This window comes from Streptopelia decaocto (assembly GCF_964273445.1).
Source record: "Streptopelia decaocto genome assembly, chromosome: 16".
NCBI classification, from domain to species: domain Eukaryota; kingdom Metazoa; phylum Chordata; class Aves; order Columbiformes; family Columbidae; genus Streptopelia; species Streptopelia decaocto.
In genome coordinates, this window is record NC_138671.1 from 9,781,065 (window position 1) to 9,802,031 (window position 20,967).

General features: G+C 49.0%; 1 protein-coding gene across 2 annotated transcripts in view; it reads left to right on the forward strand.

Annotated features, from left to right (window-relative positions):
• The window catches only part of MYOCD (myocardin), a 253,987-nt gene that overhangs the window by 201,693 nt on the left and 31,327 nt on the right, over window positions 1-20,967 (forward strand). The window contains exon 1 of one of the 2 annotated variants that reach the window (XM_082067181.1): window positions 15,067-15,271. The exons of the other annotated variant lie outside the window; for it this stretch is intronic. Within the exon in view, the coding sequence (XP_081923307.1) occupies window positions 15,217-15,271 (55 nt within the window). The 5' untranslated portion in view covers window positions 15,067-15,216. Of the gene's footprint in view, window positions 1-15,066; window positions 15,272-20,967 lie in introns of those variants that run through there. 2 annotated transcript variants of the gene reach the window in all.

The following is a 20,967-nucleotide window of genomic DNA, read 5'->3' on the forward strand; positions in this document are numbered from 1 at the left end:
TTAATGCACCACATTTGTTTTCCATTTAGTTATCAAACCTACATTAAAAGAAAATCTCAGAGTAAACGAAATCGAACTAACCTGCCTCCTTTCATTTTCAGAATATTTAAGGCATATTAAAGAAGCAGAGCCCATTTCTTTTAATTTCCAGCAGGGCCATGGACCAGAGCTCCCCAGCTCATCCCTGTGAGCCCGTGTGATGGGGACAGTGCTGAGCACCCCTTGGCTTTCCCTGTCCCACACCACCCTGCTCTGCACCGGGAGTCCTGGAGCTTTTGGGCCATCCCTGCCACCCCCCTTCAATACAGCCCAGCTGCCACTTGCAGGAATACAGTAAATCTCATTTTACACTCATCCAAGAGCTCTGTGAACCTCCCTCCATAGCTTTTGTCTGGAGAAACTGGACATGTTCGGAGACAGTTTTATTAAAAGAGTCTTGGAAGGAGGTATTTAAATCACCCTGCTTGGCAGCTTGATGAAATTACCTGTGCTCAGCCCAGAGAAAAACCATTGAATCACTTGCAGAATCCCCTTCCTTATATAAAAATTGAAAAACTTTCCTCACAAAAGATGTGATTTCTTTTTCCTACTGTAATTTGTTGCTTTTAAGGTGCTCCTGTCACTCACAATCACCCCTCTGTCACCGCTTTGCTCGAGTTACCTGTTGTCGGGTCTTGGGCCAGTGGTTCCCAGCTCGGGGGCAAGTTGCTCATTTGGGGTTTAACACCTGAAACTCCGTGTGCTCTGAACAGCTGGATAGTTCGTTCTTGTGCTGTCGCCTTCGTGCGCCAGCACAAGCGATCCTGGTGATGGCAAGCACTCAAAAGCCATTTTACATTTGACAATATTATATTGTTTGGAAGGAAGGTCTATTTTGTCTGATATATTCCTAGTCATCATAGTACAGATACCCTTCAGGCTGAAATACCTAATTCTTAATATTTTTTTTAAAGAAATAAAAATTAAATATTAACATATTCGAGTCACCATCTACCCAGAAAGCATTTACTAAAATATTAACTATAAAAGTAATGCAATACAATTATTATCTTGTTTTCATTAACAGCAGATGACATTTCTTTTTGTCAACAAGGATATTTCAGATTTATTGAAGCGTAGTGGGATACGTCTAGGTCCCAAACATACAAACAAAACTATAAATAGTAAGAGAAGATAGGAAAAGTATCTTACGTAAATACTCAACCTAAAATAAGTACAGAACCCAGGAATCCTTCCTTGCTCCCCAGTATATTTAACATTTCCAGATGTGCCTGGATGACCAGTTTGGGATCAGAGGTCTGAGGCTGCGTGACGTGAGGCCCACTCTTCTGACAGCCAGAATAAATGTCCGAGAGCATGTGCTCACTTTTCTGTAGTTTCTCCTGACCTGAGCAAGTACTCCGATATTCCATGAGAGATCTTTCACCTGATTCTGTCTGTCCTGCACATCAGTGTCAGGCAGCTGCTTTTTCTTACCGTGGCTTCAAACTCTTTTATGCCTTTGGACCACCTGGTCCTGAGGTCATCAACACTGAACAGACTTAGATGTTGCAGTGGACTGAGAACTTCGCTGTCCTCAGTGATCTTCACATTATTTTGCTTGTAAGCTTGACTAATAAAAAATGTCATGTCTTGTGGTCTGTGACATTTCCCTATAGGAGCCTGTGCCTGGGTGTGTTGTACAAAGGCTTGTCATACCTTGGATGTGAACAGCTTCAACATGTGCTGTTAGTATTATTCCATGCAAAGAGCCCCAGGGCTTGCTTTCCAAGACCTTTTCCAAGGAGATTCAGATTTATTAGACATCCTGACAGCATGTTACTTGATACAAGACGCTCCAGGTTAGTTGTACAGTGGCTAAAGCCGAAACACACTCCCCATCCCACCGACGTCTGGCACACAAGACAGACGGACAGAGATGTGCTTGGCCCTCAGCACCACACAGGACAAGAGAGACATTCAAGGCAGATATTTAAAGGAAGCCACTTTGGTCTGTTTTCAATGACCTGCTATCCACTCACCAACCTCACATTGACTTAAACCATCCCATTGCCACATAGAGACCCCCACTGCTGTCCTCTCGGTGCCAGGCCCACGGAGGGACATTGATGTTAGAGGACACAATTTAGGTTGTAACTGTATAGTAAATGCTAGACACTTCTGCCAGTGATAAGATCAGGCTGAACCACAACCGGGAATCCATCTCTCACACAACCATAAAATTATATTTGCCATGTTGTTCCAGCTAATGCAGTATGAATTGGCAATAGCTCCACATCTGAAGGTCCGGTTGAGTCATGTCCTAAGACTGGCAAATTTTATGTTTTTACCATAAACAACATAACTTCTTAATATATTTATACAGATTTGGCTGTCCAGTTGGGCAGGGTTTTAGAAGAAGACTGGAGAGAAGGTGAGGGCAGGGCAGACCTGGGCTTGATCCAGTGTTCAGCCAAGGTGCTTTGTGAGTCACTTCCCACCACCAGGTTTCCCTGGCCCATTTTGAACACTTTGCAATATCACTATTCAGTACCACTTGCTTCTCTGTCTCACACAAATCCAGACCTGATCTTTTTCTGCCATGCTGCTGCACTGTTCTCGCTTCACCAGGAATCTCTTTGGCCCCCACAAGTCCATTCCCTCTTCATCCATCTGTCCGTGCTGTCCAGTGGCCAACTGTCCTCTCTGCCTTTTGGTCTCCACCATGTCTGGTGGGATTCATCTCATCTCACATCAGTTATCTGAAAGTTAGAGTCTGGTCTTAGCTGTCATCCAGGCTTCCTCTCTGCTTGATGGAAAGAAAGAGTTTCCTCCGAAGACCAGTTCCTCCCATGCTGAGCTCAGGGTGGAAGATAAGCAGAGCAGATGGCCCCCTGCCAGCACCTGCTTTTGTCCTTTGCCTGTGCAGGAGACATGAAAGCTGAACTCTGCATCTAATTTTTAGGCAGTCAAGTTGGGAAAGATGAACGTGGCTCTCACAGAGCAGCAGCCTGGGCTGGCAGCACAGCACGGGGAGCAGGGCTGCTTGTCCCAGCACCCACCAGCACCCACCAGCACCGGCACAGGGAGGTCTCGCCTCTCGCAGCCAGCATGGGTCGGGTGTGGGGGGTTTACAGAGCCTCCTCCTTCTCATGCAGAGACACGAGGCTCTGAAAAATCCCTCAATACTTTCAAGGCAAAAAAAAATATATATATATAATTTCTGAAATCAGATCTGTAAGAAATTTGATATTGTAGAGAACGAGGATGGACACCTCCTTTTAGATAATTTTCTCTCAAGCTGCTCAGGACAAGGCTTTTTAGAGCAGTGTGTGAAATTATTTTTATTTACAAGAGTTGCCTCTTCATCTCCATTACAGCATTAGGTCTGTGTTTACGCAGCATTTCAGAGCCCTGTCCAAATAACTCTCCTGTTTGTTTACAAGTCAACAGTAGGAAGCTTTGAAGTTTTCTCCTTGTGGCGGTGTGACTACAGGGACACAGAGCTGCGTGTTTTGATGTGCGGGTCTATTTCTCATCATTCAGAAAAAAACCCAAACATACACTTTAATGTTTAAAGGTTGAACATATTCTATTTTCATAATCTTTAAAATAGTAGGTAAGACCCATGGTTATATCATACTTGCCTTTATTTATCTTTTTGTTTATTTGGGTTTTATTATCTTGGAAGAAATTTCCTGGATATTATGAGTCTCTGCTGCAGCACTGTAACAAATTATTTGCTCAGGTTTTTCACCTCCAGATCTGTGTTTTGCAAATCTTGGCACCCCTGCATCCCTCCTTAGCTGGTAGAATTTCAAAGCCTCTGCTCTCTCTCCTGCTCGAGTAGCCTAAACTAATTGAAGCTGGGGACTTGGGGAGGCTGCCGTAAGCAGGATTAACCCCCAGCTATCCCAGCCTCATGGCAATGCAGCTCCCATCGCTGATGAAATGGTGACTGGTGGAGTAAGATGTCTCAGAGACCTGGGCGAAGGGCTGGTTGGGGTGATTTTTGCAGCAGGAAGATTGCTGCCTGTGGAGGGCTGTGGGGAAATCGGTATTTGGGGGAAGCTGGCAGCTCCTGCGCTGGAACTGGTGCAGCTTCTGCTGCAGATGAAGAACAGACACGTGTGTGAACGGAGAACTCCCTGCAGACCCGGCGCTTACAACAGGCGCTGCGGAGCAGTGAGCCAAGGTGCAAGGCGGTAGCAGCCTGAAATCTTATAAATAAACAACGCGGGCAGATCGCAACGAGCAGATTCCTGCTCCTGCCTTGGGTCTGCACGGCAGTGCAGGACCGGCTGCTCCCCAAACGCTGCCCATGCCCTCCCCACATCTTGCTTTGGAGGAGGCAGAACCCTGCAAAAGTTGCAGATTCTCTGTTTTTAGGCATCGTCTAATCTGGGGAATGGAGGTGGGAGTATTGGGCTGGAGAAGGGACTGGGGTGAATGATGCCGGGGAGCTGGGGGCCTTACAAGGTGCTCCTGAGGAGGTGAGGGCTGGGAGCAGGGTGCTGGACACTGGGGCCAGACATTGTCATCCACTGGTGCCTGGTCTGCCCCAAACTGCCGTGGTCATGCCCACATATTCCTGCCAGATACACTGGGCTGAGGGGACTCAGTGGGGGTAACAGAACACTGGCCCAGGCTGCCCAGGGGCATTGTGGAGTCTCCTTCTCTGCAGACATTCAAACCCGCCTGGACACCTCCCTGTGTAACCTCATCTAAGTGTTTCTGCTCCGACGAGGGGATTGGACTGGATGATCTCTTGAGGTCCCTTCCAATCCCTAATGTTCTGTGATTCTGTGACATGGAGGAACCTCTGCTACCCCAGTGCAAGGTGCAGGCTCAGGTGTGAGGGTCAAGCAGTGGCAGGGCAGGATGCTTGAAGCACCTGTGATGGGGTCAGCACCTCCATGAGAGCAAGGACCATCAGCCCAGGGAGACTGGAGAAAAGTCCTGTCCTGAGAGGCTCAGGTGGGGTCAGCGTCTGCGTCCCCATGCCTGAGGAACTCATCTGAGCCCAGAGGTCACCTGGGTGGGAGGGCTGGCAATGCCACAGGCATGGTGCTCCAGGAATCTGACAGATGGAGTGAAATTTGGGATCCATCTGTACCCTCTTCCATGGCCAAGGCAGGCAAGCAATGGCACAAACTTTGGTGAAATAATGCATCTAATCCGCCTGAGTAATGCTAATGCAAGCCTCTTGATTAGTGTTTAGAAACCAGGCAAACAATTGATTTAAAATAATTGGTAAATTATGATTAAATAAAAACATTTATACAAAAGAGTTTGTCATTGATATGGTTAAATAAATATTTGTAGAAGTAACTTATACTTGGCCCTGTGCCTGGGCGATGAGCTCTCTTGGGCTGGCTGTGGTTTCATTTTAATAAAGACCAGAAGGCATTCCAGAAATACATAATGCTCCCTGCCCATCCGATGTATATCTGGGGCTTTAGCTCTGCTCGCCACTAACCCAGGCTCAGCTTTGCTTCGTATCGCTCGCTACTGCCTGTCACACCCCCTCCCCAAACCCACTCTCCTTATTTAGGGCTGAACCACAAAACAAGTGGTTGTGTTGAGATAGTTTGGTGGGCAGGAGGAAGGGATGTGGATGGAAATGTCCGGTTCGTTGCTGTTCTCTTGCACCGTCAGAGCAGAGGGAGGGCTGGGTAGGCTGCGTTGTGGCAAAACCTGAAGGTTTGAGCTGCTGCAGGGCTTACAACAATACAGCTCTTATCTGGCCCTGCTCGGTGGGAGATTTCCAAGAGCTTTAAAAAGGGGTTAGCCTCATTACCAGCATTTAGAGATAAGGAAACCGAAAGGAGACGTGACTTGCCCAAAGTCCTGCCGCAGAGGGAACAGAAGCCAGGTCACTCCAGGGGCCTGGGCCCTCTCGGGGTGCACTGCCCAGCTCAGGAACATCTTCCTAGGCTCTGTTAGCCTGATGGTTTCTGTGCTGCCTGGCTACCAAGCTGCTCTGATGGACTAATAGGACTTGTGCAACCTCTCGGGACACCTGCATGCTGCCAAGTATCTCTCTGCAAACACTCAGCAAGGAGAGGCCATCCAGCAAGCTACATTGCTACAAAATGCACCAGCTCAGTCTTGAAGCTTACATGCTCCTTATTGCTCTCAATATTGGTGCCGCAGCTTATTGTACTGGCTGGCTGGGAAGCCCTGCTTGTAGAGATATCACCCCAGCCCCAGCTTTCCCCTTCTCCTGCTGTGGTAGAGGCTCCTGAGCACCCATGTTGCTGCAACATGAAGTGCTCGAGCTGGAGCAGGATGAGGGCTGCCCAAGGTGGGTGCACATCTGGCTGGCATTGAAGCCAGGAGAGCTGAGCAGCAACTCTCCCATTCATCATGGCATCCCTTCAGGAACACGCAGTCAGCATGTAAAGTGTGTCTAGGAGCATTGTCTGAAGATGTGATGGTTGTGCAGGGCCACAGGGTGACCTGTGTGGCTGGCTGCTCAAGGGAGGAGATGGAGGAGAAGCTTGAGGGATGCAGGAGTAAGGACACAGCCAACCATAGGCTTGGTTTTCACCATGCATGAGGCACTCGTAGGATAGAGGGAACAGGTCCCAGCTTTCATGAGGTGCAGCATTTGAGGCTTACCCCAGGTTCAGCACCTGCGAGCAGACTCCCTGTGGCCCAAAATGTCAGAGCAGCCATGGGTGCCAGAGAAGTCCCCTGAGGGGAGCAAGTCACCAGTCTCCGCCGTCCCTGCCCAGTTCCACTGAGAAGCCATCCCCAAAAACTTATCTCCAGTGGATTAAAATAGAAATTTTCTTGCCCCATCTGTGAGACACAGAAATACACAGTCCCACTCAGCACACACCTCTCTCAGTTATGCCTGCAGGGAACCAGCAAAGCCTGTCCCCAGTCCTCCCCACCACTGGCCCACAGGGACATGGGGGACAAGACCCTCCACCATTGGAGGGTCTGCACCAGGGCACATGGAGGTGCTGTGCTCACTCTCCCGCTGGCACCAACACCCTGACCTTGGTGTGCCCCCACTGTCACGGGTCAGGAGGCAGTCTTGGCATCTTCAGTCCCACAGACCAGACCACTGTTGCCTCTGGCCAACAAGAGCCATGTGTAGCCTGGCCCTTCCCCTGCTCTGCCTGGACAGAGGAGCTCCCCAAGCGCCTTGAGCTCCTGCCAGCGCAGCCTGACTGACCTGAGGGCTGTGCTCAAGCCATCATCCCCATGGAGAGCATCACCCCTCCTGCCGACCTCCATGTCCTAAAACCAGGCTGACACTTTGAGCCTTTAACTCTTCTTTCACCCCCGCTGACCCACCCTGCCCTGAGACTCCTGGGGATGCTGGAGTGGCTGTGGGCAACGCTGCCAAAGGGCCAGTCGGTGTGTCAGGAGTGAGTCCCCGACTCTGCCTGCTCCCGGAGCCGGCGAGATGGGGACGGCTGTCAGCGCATCCACTGTCCCCACAGCCCAGACCGCATGGGAAGGGACAGACAGGGACACGGGGCAGCCTCCACCACAGTGCTCGCTGCACTCACTGCGCGCCCCTGCTCGGTAAACACAACAGGCAGAGTTTTACAATCAAATATTTATGCTAGTAAAAAACATTTTACATAATCTTTAAACAGCCATGTCATCTCCCTATTTTCATTCTCCGATCTCTCTGTTTTGAATTGGGACTGGAGAATTTAGCATATTTACAAAGAAGTAAATATTATGGCGAAAACATCAGGCAGCTTAATTGTAGCTTTAGTAAAGTGCAGAAGTATTTTTGTGTTCATGTTGTCAATTGCATAATATCTTCTGGACCTTCATAAATTAAGGGGCTTCACTTGGATGCTTACAGCACTGTGATAAATAGTTCACAGCTCAAATTCAAGTAAGGCCTGTCTGCTGTCAGAACAGGAAAAGCTCATGACATCTTCACCATAAATTCCTGCCCTCAAGCTCTGTGAGGAGATAGGGAGGTGACAGATGGCACATAGTGGCAAATTCAAGGTAGGCAAATGCTGCTGTGATGGCTTTTACCAGGGCTTGATGGAAGCAGAGGAGGACTGGGTTGTGTTGGACCATCCATGCTCACAGCTTCCTGACTAAATACCACGCTCTGGACTAAGTCCTGAGCTAGGATCAAGCTAGGATCATTCTGAGCCATTCCCCCAGAAACTCCCTCTGCCTCACAGTGACAGAGACACTGCTGCTTTGCCAGCTCCAGCTCAGAAAAGCTCTGCACGTCCCAAGTCACGGAGAGGAATATCCTGACTTTTTGCCACGTGAGAGCCAGAGTACCTCTTTTCTGTGCAGTTCACCCCTGGGCTGAGTCTCAGGTAAGGAGAAAGCAGCAGGTTCCTAAAGACCATGGCCAGCAGCTGGAGCTCTGCTGGGGCAGCCTCAAAGCAGGAGATTCATATCTGCCCCAACTTCAGATGACTGCGGTGATCCGTGTCTCCATCACTGGGACCCATTAATGGGCAGCTCACCTGGTCCATTGTAAAAGTCTCCCTCAGGGAAAGATCGCTTCTTCCACTCTAAGTGATGACATCCTGGCAGTAGGTGTATTCAAAGGATGTCCAGAGCTCCTTGTGAGCCTTGGCTGCTGCCTTCCCTGCAATGCCTGCCTTAAACTCAGTTTATCACAGCTGTATTGGTTATGAATGGCAGAATGCACTCCTCCTCAGCAACGTATTTGTAGAGGCACATCTCTCTCCTTCTCCTCCTTCAGGATTCAGAGCTGTACCATCCCAGGGACATTCAGCACAGAGCTCTGTTCCCATACATCTGTGTGTCCCAGTGGGACCTTCGCCAGCACAGCTACACAAGGATGCAGCAAATTATCGCTAGTCTACACGTGGGATGGGGAGAGCCAGGGTCATGGTTTCATCCCATCAGAATTGTCTTCCCAGAGCATGCTGTGGAGATTCAAGAAATAAGGCCATGGAAGGAGGGCTCTTCTCCAGATGGAGCTGCCAGGTGCTAGAGAAAAGGAGCTATAGACAAACTGGGCTCATTTCTACAGGAGGGGACAGTCTGAGCAGATGTGAATGGCAAGACACCAGTTTGGGGGAAAAACTGTTTCCATGGCCAGTTGCAAAGTGTTTATGAGACCTCTTACTTGGCATTACATCCAATCCTATGTCTTGCAGTGAATTTGGTTTGCTGAATTCAGGGGTTTGCTGTTGCCAATGCCAATAAATATGCTCTGTGCTGGCATCAACACCAGCAGTAGCTGGAGCACACGGGTTGTGGCAGGTCTCTGCTGCAGAGGTCTCCTGTGCAATGAAAAGCAAATAGCAGAGCAGTGGGCAGGCAGGGTGAATCCCTGCACAAGGCTGGGGCTTGGGGACATGTCCCTCCCCCAGGCTGCGGCTCCTCAGCCCCGAGGCCTGCTGGAGTCTGGTGTCCTGTGGCACAGGCACCATGTCACACACTGACCCCTGCAAGGCCGCCGAGGGGTCTCACAGAAACAGCGATTCATTTGGGTGTTTTTCCCACAGATGCAAATCTACATAGAAACAAACAATCTGCTTTAAAATAAATCATTACCATAAACAATAGGGTGTGCTGGAAGATTAGAAGTGACTGCTTTCTGGTATCTGGTGAGCAATGCAGAGATGATATCCTTATGGCTTTGGGGTGTGACTTCTCAGTTCAAAGGAATTCCCTATCATGACTAATTTATTCTGGTATTTGAGGCTCACTCCACTCACTGCAGTCGATCTGCCCCTGTTTGCAGCAGGGATGCCTATAGCAGTGCTGGAAGCAGGAGAACAGGGAGCAATACTGGTCTTTGCTGTCTTTGGTACCACTGTGCCTGTTTCATCTTCCAAAGAAAGGTGGCAACTGGTGATGCCATTTTCAGAGCTGGACAGTGACCATGGTACAACACAGTGTTCGGTGGCAGAGAGGTCCAAGCCATGTGAGGGCTGGGCAGTGTCAACTCTGGAAACATACAAAGACTTTGTGGAGGGTTTTACTGTTTCTGGGCTATCTAAGGCAGGTAGCCTCCGGCAAACTGCTCAGTATCTGTGGTGTGATCTCAGTGCCCGTCCTCCTTGCCGCTAGTCTGAGGTTTATGGAAGAGAACTTACCTCTGTTTTCTGAGGACATCAAGAATACTTGTGGTCAGGACTGACTCTCATTTAATGACCAGCCCAGGGAAACACCAGTTCTGGACTGTGAATTCAGTAGGTGAGTCATCTGGGGAGATGAGTCCTCCCTTAGACCTTGCGTCACCTCCTAAGAAGCAAGTGTGGACAGTGAACCAAGAGCTTGCAAGGTTTGGGCACAGGTATTCCCTGGAGGAAAGGGAGCAGGAGTGGGAGTGGGGGGGACAGAGAGGGAAGAAGGAGGGAAGAGGAGGAGAAGAAAATGTCTTTCAACCCTTCCAAACCCTCAGCCTTTGTCAGTGGCATGGTTTTACAGGGCACAGTTTGTGGCTCTTCAGTTTCCGAAAGGCTAGAAAGGATTTTTAAGAGCAGGTTCTGGAATTAGCATCACGGGACTTTGAAACTTTAGCATCTCAGAAGCCTGGGGTCAGCTAATAACTGTCTTGCTTTTCCCCTAAGCACCTGTGCAATTTACCTTGCCTTACTTACCTGGGTTGGTAAGGGCAGGGAATTGTCCTCATCTGGGATAAACAACTGGTATAATGTGCAAAACATCCCAAAGAGAGAGGAACAGCCACCACAAGCACCAGCAGAAGAGCAAGAGATGGAAAGGATGGTGGCCAAGTCATAACATGTCTGGGGCCAGTAGTATGCTGGGGTCTGTGCTTCCTGCAAATGTAATTAAGAAGCTGTTGAAGTAGCATCAGAAGTGATTTCAGAAGAAATTTGTCAAATAAGTAGCAACAAATCTCTGGAACGTGGTAGTCCCAGAGGACTGCAGAACTCTGATATGTTCTTCTGCTGCTAAGCATGTTGTAAGAGCCAACATTGTTACGTGCTATGGTTGGAGGTGAGCAGTAAATCTGATGTTCATTTTTTCAAAAGGCTCCAGTGAGGACCCAAGTAACTATAAACAAGTAGATGTTCATGCCAGTTTGCAAATTTGTTGAATAGATGTAGCAGAAAAATGGAAGAATTCTATTTATGAGGGTTATCATGCCTGCCAATAGCTCAAAAATCTCTGCAGTATTCACTGTCATGACTGTCAGTCATTCACTGACAGTACAGATAAGAGTGGGCCAAGGAATAGAGTGGCTGTGGGTTTGTGCTGTTTGTGCTGACACAGAGTTTCTCCTCAGCCCCCCTAAGATTATTCTGGTTTAACCAGGAGGTGAGTTTTTAGATGAGATCAGATGCAGCAGTTTGAGACTCTTGGTCAACACTCCAAATCTTCCTGCTCTTCCCTTTCATTTTTGGTGTCATTCAGCAGAGCACCAGCGCTGATTGTTGGGATCTGGGTGTTCAGGGGAAGGACTGTCAGTGGCCAACAAGCTGTTGTTGACAAGAAAAAGGAATTAAAGGGAGATGAAACAGTCTCATCCATTCGCTCATGGGCTTGTAATGCCAGAGAAGAGGGAGCAAAGCCATAACACCAGCAGTCCTGCATGAGCCCTGGAGCTGAGGACGGGTTCTGACATCTCTTGTGAGCAAACCCTGGCACTAAGGGACTGTGGCCACCACTTACACCCCTAGCAAATCACCAACCGGGATGTACCTGCTAAATCACACCACACTTTGAATTAATCTGAGTGAACAGTCACCCAGCAAGTAAGCAGAAAGCTTTATTGCGAAGCACAGATACCATCTCGTCCGCTCAGCCTCTGTACACACTCACAGTGACTCAGGCGCAAGGAACCTGAGATCTTTGCATGACTCCATCTCCCAGGCTTCTACACTTGGGGAGTTTGTAGGGTTCATCCTCCATTCTGACGTGAAAGTAAAGAATTTATCCACATCAAATGGGCTCCATCTGCCACTGTCTGGCCATCCTCCCCAGCTGAAACAGGCCACACACCAATTTCCTGATCATTCTGGGATTTTACTGACCTGTTTACTTTTTTCAGCTGCACATTTTGCAGCTCCTACCCCATCTAAAAACATAATAAATACAGTGTTTGTCTTTTTTCCCTGTTTACCATTGCCCAAGCTTTCTACTTTCTCTTATTGTGTATTCCTGATTTTGACACATCACTGTCCTGCCTTGGGACAATTCTGAGTTTTCACTGCACTCACGTGGGACCATGTGAAAAATTTTCTGAAAGTCAAAAACTGATTTTTTGTTTAATTGCCTCTCTGTTTTATTCACTGCTTTAGAGGCACCTCCAGACTGGTCTGAAAAAACTAAGAGACACAGCCTCCATCCATTTCACCCACTAATAATTTTAGTAGTCCATGCTAGGAAAAAGAAGTCCTTTGTCTTCATTTATCAATTAGGTAGGCAATGCATCTCCATGGAAGAGGGAAGACTATGATAATTAAGGGATTTAGGAGCCCAGAAGGCTCCTGCATTGTCTATATTGTTGTGGGGCCTTCTGACACATCCTCTTCTGTGCATGAGCCTCAGCAGAGACAAGGTGCTGCAGGTGAAGGTGATGGCAGGGACCAAGCAGTGACCAGGCCTGTCCTGCCAGCCTCCTCCGAGCATCTGGTACCGGGCCTGCAGCTCACGTGCACATCCATCACATCTGCAGAGAGTCCTGAAGGGGCAGAGGGACAGATCTGGGGTGAGATCAGAACACAAAGTGCTGTGCACCTCTCCTTGCTGGTCCTAAGCCATCCCCGCTGATGACCTTTCTGCCATAGCGAGATTTACCCCAAGCAGGATGACACTGTGTAGTGTTTCCCTTGCGCTCCACTGAACTCAAAAGACTGGAGATGGTAACTTGCATGCAGAAAAGGACACAAACATGAACCACTCCAGTAGTAGCAAGAGGAGACGGAGGCAGCAGAGCTCATTCTCACAGAAGATGCAGCATTGGAGTGAAAAATCCTGGAGACCCTTGCTCCGGGCTGCTGGGTGACATGTGCATTGTCATGGCTGATGTGGAACCAGGGACCCATCCATCACTTCTGCAAATAGTCCTGAAGGGACAGAGAGACAGATCCAGGCTGAGATCAGCATGAGGTGCTGTATGATCAGAATCTCCTCAGGTGGGTCCAGCTAATGCATGATTGCGAACACATGAGGAACCAGCAGGCTCCCGGGGGAGCAGGGATACCTGAGCGGGGCTTTGACCAACACAGGCAGTAAATAATGCAGGAATTTGCAATGCAAAAAAGTACAAGAAACTGCAGTTTAAGACTGTGGGTGTCTATGAGTCCTGTCTCGTCCTTGAGCTGCTCGTGGTGTAGTTCTGCTAAATGGTGGCATTTGCTTTAGGACAGCACTACTTATGAGGAGAAGTCCATTAGATAGGACATGTCAAACATAGTGAACTAAACATCAGGAAGATTAGTAAGGAATAAGCCTCCTGGTCACCTTGCCAGGTGCTGCAGTAGGGCTCAGTTTACTGACTCAAGTCAAAGCTTGGAGATGAATTCATTTCAATAACTTCTTCCCCATCCGACATTAAGGAATGTTCACTTCATCAGATGTAGCATGACCAGCAAATCACATATCCAGCCCATGACAGGCAGAGGGTTCAGCTCAGGACAACCTCATTGCATGGATTACACGAGGGTGAGGGACCCCAGCAGCTCTCAGCTGTAAGTGGGATCCTGCTGGAATCAGAACTTTTGGGGCCACCAGGTTTCTAAGATCTCTGGCAACATGGGTCTACAAATCTGGAAGCCCTAATATTACTATCACCAAGCCAAAATGTTTAAGAGGACTTCCCAGAAACCACAGGGTTTATAAATAAACAAATAAAATCAAGCAAATAAACACATGAACAGAAGCCCAACAAAACCCCCAAATAGGTCTGAGGGAGTTTTCAGATGGATATTTATGATCTAGCAGGAATTTAGGCAGCTTCGCAGGTGAGACCCATATGCCAGGGAAGCTGAGACCTCTCTTTGACTTAGCTTGACTTGTACCAGTTATGTTGCAAGGTAAAAGGTGCCACCAGTTCATTTCCTTCCACTTACATGTAGTGAACCAGAGGAGGGAAAGCCTCAAAGGATCCGTATCTCTGTACTTTGCATGTTCATAAAGAGGTTTTTTCTCTGATGGAACATTTGGTAGGTGGGGGAGCATCCTCCATCACAGCTATGTCCAGCATCTGGCTGGGCCCACCTCCTTGGGATTACTGCGTTCATCTGCAGCATGGCAAACTTTAAATCAAGATTTAGCCCTGCCTCATATATTTGGCATTATTTTGGGTGTCTGTGTGTAACAGAACAAGACGATGCGTTATGAGCACCTGCAGCATGTGCTACCTGAGCCTATGTGAGCATCTCAAGGGGATAATCCAACAGATACAGCCACATGCTGACACAGGAGTGCAGGGAGCAGCACAGCTTTGGGCACCTCTGCTGCAGGAGGGAAGCACACACGAAACACCAGAGCATCCCTGAGCTCGCTTCCAGCTTCCCAGTGCAGCCCAGGATGAGTACTGGTACCAGTACCAGTACCACCAGTACCCGGGCACCGCCTGCTCTGCACGCTGGCACCCAAACAAGCCGGACGAGGGGCAGCAGCTCCATTTGCCAAGCAGCCACATCGTCTGGCTCCCTAACAGGCAGGGCATCCAACACAGCACCCAGCCATCCCCTCACCCGGGACACTTGCCCTGACCCTCATCTTACGGCCACACAGGCCCCCAAAGCAGCGGGGCCGCCCTGGCATGTGAGCCGCGATGGTGGGTCCTGCCTCACACCACCCTGCAAAGAGTTAAACCCTCGCTCTGTTGATATTTCCAAGCAGCTCCCAAAGTTGGCCGAGCCGGGGAGCGCGCTGATTGGCTGCGTACCGGCCGGTAGTAATTAGTATCAGATATCAAACTTCTGTCTTTGCTAAGACCCTTTCGATAGTCGCTGCTCCCCGCTAGACGATGACATCAGCCAGGACACCCAGCTGCTGGTAGTAAACTCCAGGAGGGAGGAGGCTCCCGCCAGCTCCACGTTAATTAGTTCAACACAGCACAGGGGGAGCAGTTGGTGTCTGTGGAGGGTCAGTGCTGGATGGGACCAAATCGTTCAAAGCCACTTGCTGCTTCTTGCCGGCCGGCTGTAAAAGCACCCAGAGAGTCCAGGAGAGCCGGATGAATCCCGAGCACTAGCCGTGGTCCGGTCAGCTTTTCTCTGTGGAGGAAGTTAATGGTTTAAGTGAGGGACATCTGGATCTGGTCCCCGGGTCACCATGACACTCCTGGGGTCTGAGCACTCCTTGCTGATTCGGAGCAAGTTCAGATCAGGTAGGGGAAACCTTGAGATTTCTCTTAAAACTTCTCTCTCCGGCAAGCTGTAGCCGTAGACTGTTTTGCATTAAATGTTTGGAAGCAGCATGCGAGCAAAATATTCAGAGGGTCGTAGAGCTGTCACGGCTTTGCTCTTACAGAGGCTATCCGCAAGTGGAGGAACGCATCTTCCTTGCTCTCGGTTGATTTTTTTTTTCCTGGTTTTTAATTGTCTTCGATTTGTGTCTGTGGTTTATTTTGGTAAAACTGCATTTCCCAGGTCTCCTGCCCTGGCCCTGATGCAAAGGATTTGGGCAGGAAGCCAAAAGGGCATCTGGGATAAACAAGGTACCTAACGGCGTCTGTATATTCCAGGTGCTCTTGGGGGTCCTTCTATAACAACCGCGGTGAGGACGGGCCTGACACTCTCTGACATGCAGGCAGCTGACTTTGTTCCATTAAGTCGTGACTAATTGCAGAAAAATGAATTTGAAGAAATGCGTCATTTTTAGAAGTAAAAATAACAAATGGAACATGAAAAGTATTTAAAGTGACATCATCAGAGAAATAAAACCAGAGCCACACAATTGATTGCCACTCTCGGAGGGTTTGCAGTAAAACATGCCTCCGTCTCCTAAGTTAGGAGAAGCACCGGTAAGGGGCTTCTCAGAGGACATTCAGCGAGAGTGAAGGTGAGTGAAGGTGAACTATGGGACAGTCACTTCTAAACCAGACCCTCTGCTGGATATTCATGCCTTTATTCACTGGCTTTATTTATAGTAAGTATGCCGTGTTCATGAGTGGGTGTCTACTTGTATTTTTTTTAATGAACGTAACATGCTGTAATATTAATGGTAATAGCAAAAAGTATTCTCGAGGAGCTTTCTCTGACCTTCCCAGGGGTGAGGTTCTCCCCGGGAATATTATCTGTGAGGATGTTCAGAAAACCAGCTGCATGTGCCGTATGGGACGCTGTAAAACCGGACAGGGCAGTCACGTTGGAACATGCACCCGGTCTGGCATGTCACCCACGCCGTGTGTGTTTTTGCCTCCTCGTGCATTGTAGATAATGAAATTAGAGATTTATGATACTGATGGTAGACATGAGTGGTGTTATCAGGATCTCTTAGATAGCTGGGTGGTCAACTTAAACTTTGTTTTCTCAGCAAATACAAAGTTGGCAGTTGGTTGAAAACCCAAGAGTGTGTGTGCAAACACAAGTGTCCTAGTCTGGCTGAATTATACAAAACTTGGGTCCAGGGCTTTGGTGTGGTTTCCATATCACTCTGATCTTACATTTCATTAGATTAAGTCATTCCTTAGATTTTGTTGGTATATTATGGTACACTGCTGTTCATTTGAAAAAAATCTTGGTCTGTAACAATTCCTCCAGCAACTACAAAGCAACACTGCCACCTTTCTGACAGAGGAGGATGGGCTGTGTTACATGTCCCTGCATTCTTTTCAAATGAACCAGTATTGTTTTTAAGGCTCATTTCTGGTTTATTTGTAAGCTGGCTGTATTATGGAACCAACAGTGGGATCTCTAAACATATTTTTCAAATGATTCTCCAGTAAAAGTAAACTTTGTGGGTCTTTGTGTCCATAAATTCCTGTGCCTTTCAGCATTCCTAGGGCAGTCAATTTGCTGGGCATTCTTCGGTTCATGACTTATTCCCACAACTGCCATTCCTCAGTATTGCCTGGTGAAAGATAGGTTTCCCATTTGACAAGATTTCTCTGCCTGTTTATTATGTTTGAGTCAGGCTTGCCAAAACCCCAAATGCGTGTCTGTCCCTCGCTGTCCCCACTGCTGCGGCTGCTGCGGGTAACGGGTGACACAGCCACAGCACAACCCTGGTCATCGCAGCCTGTGAGACGGGGAGGAAAGAGGGATGCTGAGGAATATAAAGAATTCAATAATACTGCTTTCAGTTCGTGCTGTATTTTTAGTAGCATGAGGACTAGGGAAGAAAAGGTAACATTTAATGGTTGAAGCGGTTGACTGTGCACAGTCTCCGTGGGACAGTTTCCTCCGGCGTTCCTGCTCCGTGTGTGGACTTCGGCAGCTGTGAAGCCCCGTGGGAATGGCAGGAGGTGCAGTGCTCTGATTTACCGCCCTCCATTCACTGGGCAGAGGGATGAAGGTCTCAAACAACCCATGGCCCTGCACCACAGCCCCCTGCTCGGCTCAGGGGCAGTGACACACTAGCAGACAGCAGCGGTTTGCACAGAACTGTGTATCCTGCACAGAGCAAGTGGAGGACAAGCCAGGAGGAATCAGGCGCCGAAACACCGAGCCCCGAGCAGCTCTGCTGCACGATGCGACATTGCTTGGGAAATGCTCTTGTGCAGGCAGGTGTGAGGCTCCCCAGGTTCGGGACGGTTTAGCTGTGCTCTGTGACTCACGACGAGTCTGAATCCCTTTTGAGGGATTCCAGGCCAAAGCTAATGGGGTCCGAGGTAAATCTTAATTAAACTTTTGCTGTCTCTCCATGGCCTGCATACAGTGAGCAGCTGAAAGAGCTATGCGTGTGTTAAAGGGTGCTAAAGACACGTTACTTGTTGTTTCTGCATCCCAGAATCCCTTTAATCTCTGGCACACAGCAGGCAGAAAGTGGAACAAGGAGGTGGCAATTAGAAGATGGTGGCACCTAAGTGTCCCTCCCAGAGTGACCTGCAGGTCAGCTCTCCAGTCACTTGCTTCCGTCTGGCAGCATCAGTAGCAAGAAAAAGAAAGAGGTTGCCCGGGAAAGGCTGGTCTGGTGGAGGCAGCAGCTTTTTCACACAATGCCCAGCAATCTTCCCTCGAGTCCCTCAGCGTTTCCTCCTGCTCTTCTCTCTCCGGTGGTCACAGCGAAGGAGCAGCACAGCTGTGCGGTGTGGAGAGACGGGAGCTACCCCAGCGCAGGGCGCCCCTCCAGAGACACAGATCAAATCACCAACGTGCTGCAGGCCTGCAGGGTCCCGCACCCCTCCCTCAAGGATTTGTGTGCATGTTTATTTTTTCTGTTTTGCCAAAGACAAATATACTGATCTGAGGTCATGCTAACAAATTTTGCAGGAATTATAATTCTTCAAGCCTGCCATGCTATCCCATGTGCTCCAGTTATCAATAGGATTGCACTAAATCAACTAGGACATCTAAAAGCTGTTCCAGAAACATATTTAACTCTTCCCAGAGATGATCATTTATTTAAAGTGATCTCCTGATTTGAATACAAACCAATTGTACTCCAGCAGCAGAGAAGTGTTGTCATGGGACAGAGCAAAGCTGGCAAATGCAGACTTAACCTTAACTCTGACCTTTTCTGTCCAGTGATATGGAAAGAGAGTTTACAAGGCCAACATCTGCACAACATCAGTGGTAGTTCAGATAATTGGTGAGAAGTGAAAGTTTAACACTCTAAATATGGCTCTGCATGGCTTGGCGTGGGGTAATATCCAGGCCTAATTGTGGACACATGGGTGTGAACTTGCAGAGAAGATTTGCTTGGCTCTACAGGATAAAGGATTCAGGCTTACACGCAGGACTTGAATGAAGCTGGTTGAGATGGGGGAGGAATTTATTGTCTGCCTGTGGTGGAGAGAGTGATTTGGACCAAAATCAGCAGGTTAATAAAGGCAGAAGAGAGAACATCTTGGTAGGATGTTAGGTCAGGCATTTTGGCAGAACCTTTATTTTCATTTCCCGGTGCCCAGAGATAAAGCATGCGCATGTGTTTCCTCTCCAGTCATGAACTCGTACAGCTCACAATCAGCGTGTGCATTCAAACCATGGCCTCTCTATAACTGATGACACTTCATTGTGATTTCATGATGATGTAGATCAGTTTGTGCTTGGTTTTCTTTTTTCCTTCTTATACCTTGGTGTTCTTGCTGATAGACGTGTTTTTCTGTCAGTCAGGCCATGTGTTATAGCAGAGATTGAAATGTACCTCGGTGTGCTTGAGGGGGAGGCTGCTTGAGGGATGCTGAAGGGATGACGCCCCAGAGTGCTGGTGACAGCCTGTTCTCAGGGCCATGGCAAGGCTGGGGTTGCACGTTGTGATGGACACAGCCCTCACATGGATTCCACACCTGGTTGTTCTTTACTGGTGACCTGTGCCAGTTCGATGGTCTGGGCTCTTTGATAGCCAGGTGTGGTCCCATGTCTCTTCCAAGGCAACAGCAGGCCAAGAAATTATTCTCACCAATGTAGATGAGATTTTTGGTGCAGTGCAGCCTCCTGGGTAACACACAAATTTGTAGTAGCCTGGGAGAGGGTAAAACGCTCCCACCCGTGCAGTGGTAGAGCTGGTGTGGCTGGGTCTGCTCCGAGGCAGCTGGGACAGGACTGGCCAGGGCTTTCCCCAGCTGAGTGGGACCATTTCCAGCTGGGCTGTGCCTGGGGGAGCTTCATCTCTACTCACATGTGTCCCACAACTGCCATCTATTCAGAGGAGAACATGGACCTGGAGACACGATGCTACAGAGCAATCACTTTGTGGTACCTGGCTATCGGTGGAGCAGATGGGCAGAGAGCCATGGAGGGGCTCAGGACAGAGCCTGGCCAAGGTGTTTTTGCAAAACAACATCTCCAGAAGAGCAGGCCCTATAATGCTCTGCTGGACCAGTGGCGGTACCCAGGAGGCTGGCTGGCTTGTCACCCAGCTCCGGGTGACTCTACGCTCACCCCACATCAGGAGCTTGATGCCTGTTGCTCAGCTGGGACAGAGACCACCGCTCCCAGCTGCCCCACACATGTGCTTTGAATACAGGCTCCTGCTCCTGATGCAGCTGCGAGAAACAGCTACTGCCCTGAGAAGGCCACAAGCAACACAAATGCAGCCTGCCACCGAGCCAGCCCTGCTCCTGCCCCGCTGGGACCTCGAGACAGTGCAAGGGTCCCACACGTGTCTCCCTCCAGGGAGCCAGAAAGCCTCAGACATCATCTGTAAAGACAATCCCAAAGCAGGCAGCAACTCTGCCTTTCAGGGCAGGCTGGGTCCAATGTGGAGGGGGTTGGTCTCTTCTCCCAAGTAGAAAGTGACAGGAGAAAATGGCCTCAAGTTGCACCAGGGAGGTTCAGATTGGATATTAGGAAAAATTTCTTCACGGAAAGGGCTGTGGGGCATTGGAACAGACTGCCCAGGGCAGTGGTGGAGTCACCATCCCTGGAGGGGTTTAAAAGATATATAGATGAGGTTCATAGGAACATGGTTTGGTGCCAGAGTTAGGTTAATGGTTGGACTTGATGATCTCAAGGATCAGTTTGAAAAAAACGATTCAATGATTTTCTGTCAGCCAGTGTGTGAGCAGGGGCAAGTCACCAGGTTCCTCTAGTACCCGCCATGGCCATGGACAAATGTGTTTCACGTTTGCTCAGCTGCTGTTTGACATGCAACAAAGCTGCTGCTGCTGTTGAAAACAGGAGTCCCCCCTCCCCACCGTGCCATTCCCAATTTGCTGCCAAGTCCCCCTGGCCCCAGCAGAGCAGTCCCCATCCTGTGAACCATTCAGCTGCATTCAGGCTCCTAAAACCCCAAATCTGGGCCACAAAGGGCAGGAATGGGCTACTGGGGTGGCTGTCAGAAGGGACAGTGACTTGCTGCTGCTTTTTTCCAGTGGCAGTGCCAGCTTCAGTTGCTTGTCAAACTGCTGACTCCATGGTCACACACTTGGGTCAATCTGCCATAACGTGGTGCTTCCAATGGTCCCTTCACTGCACAGCC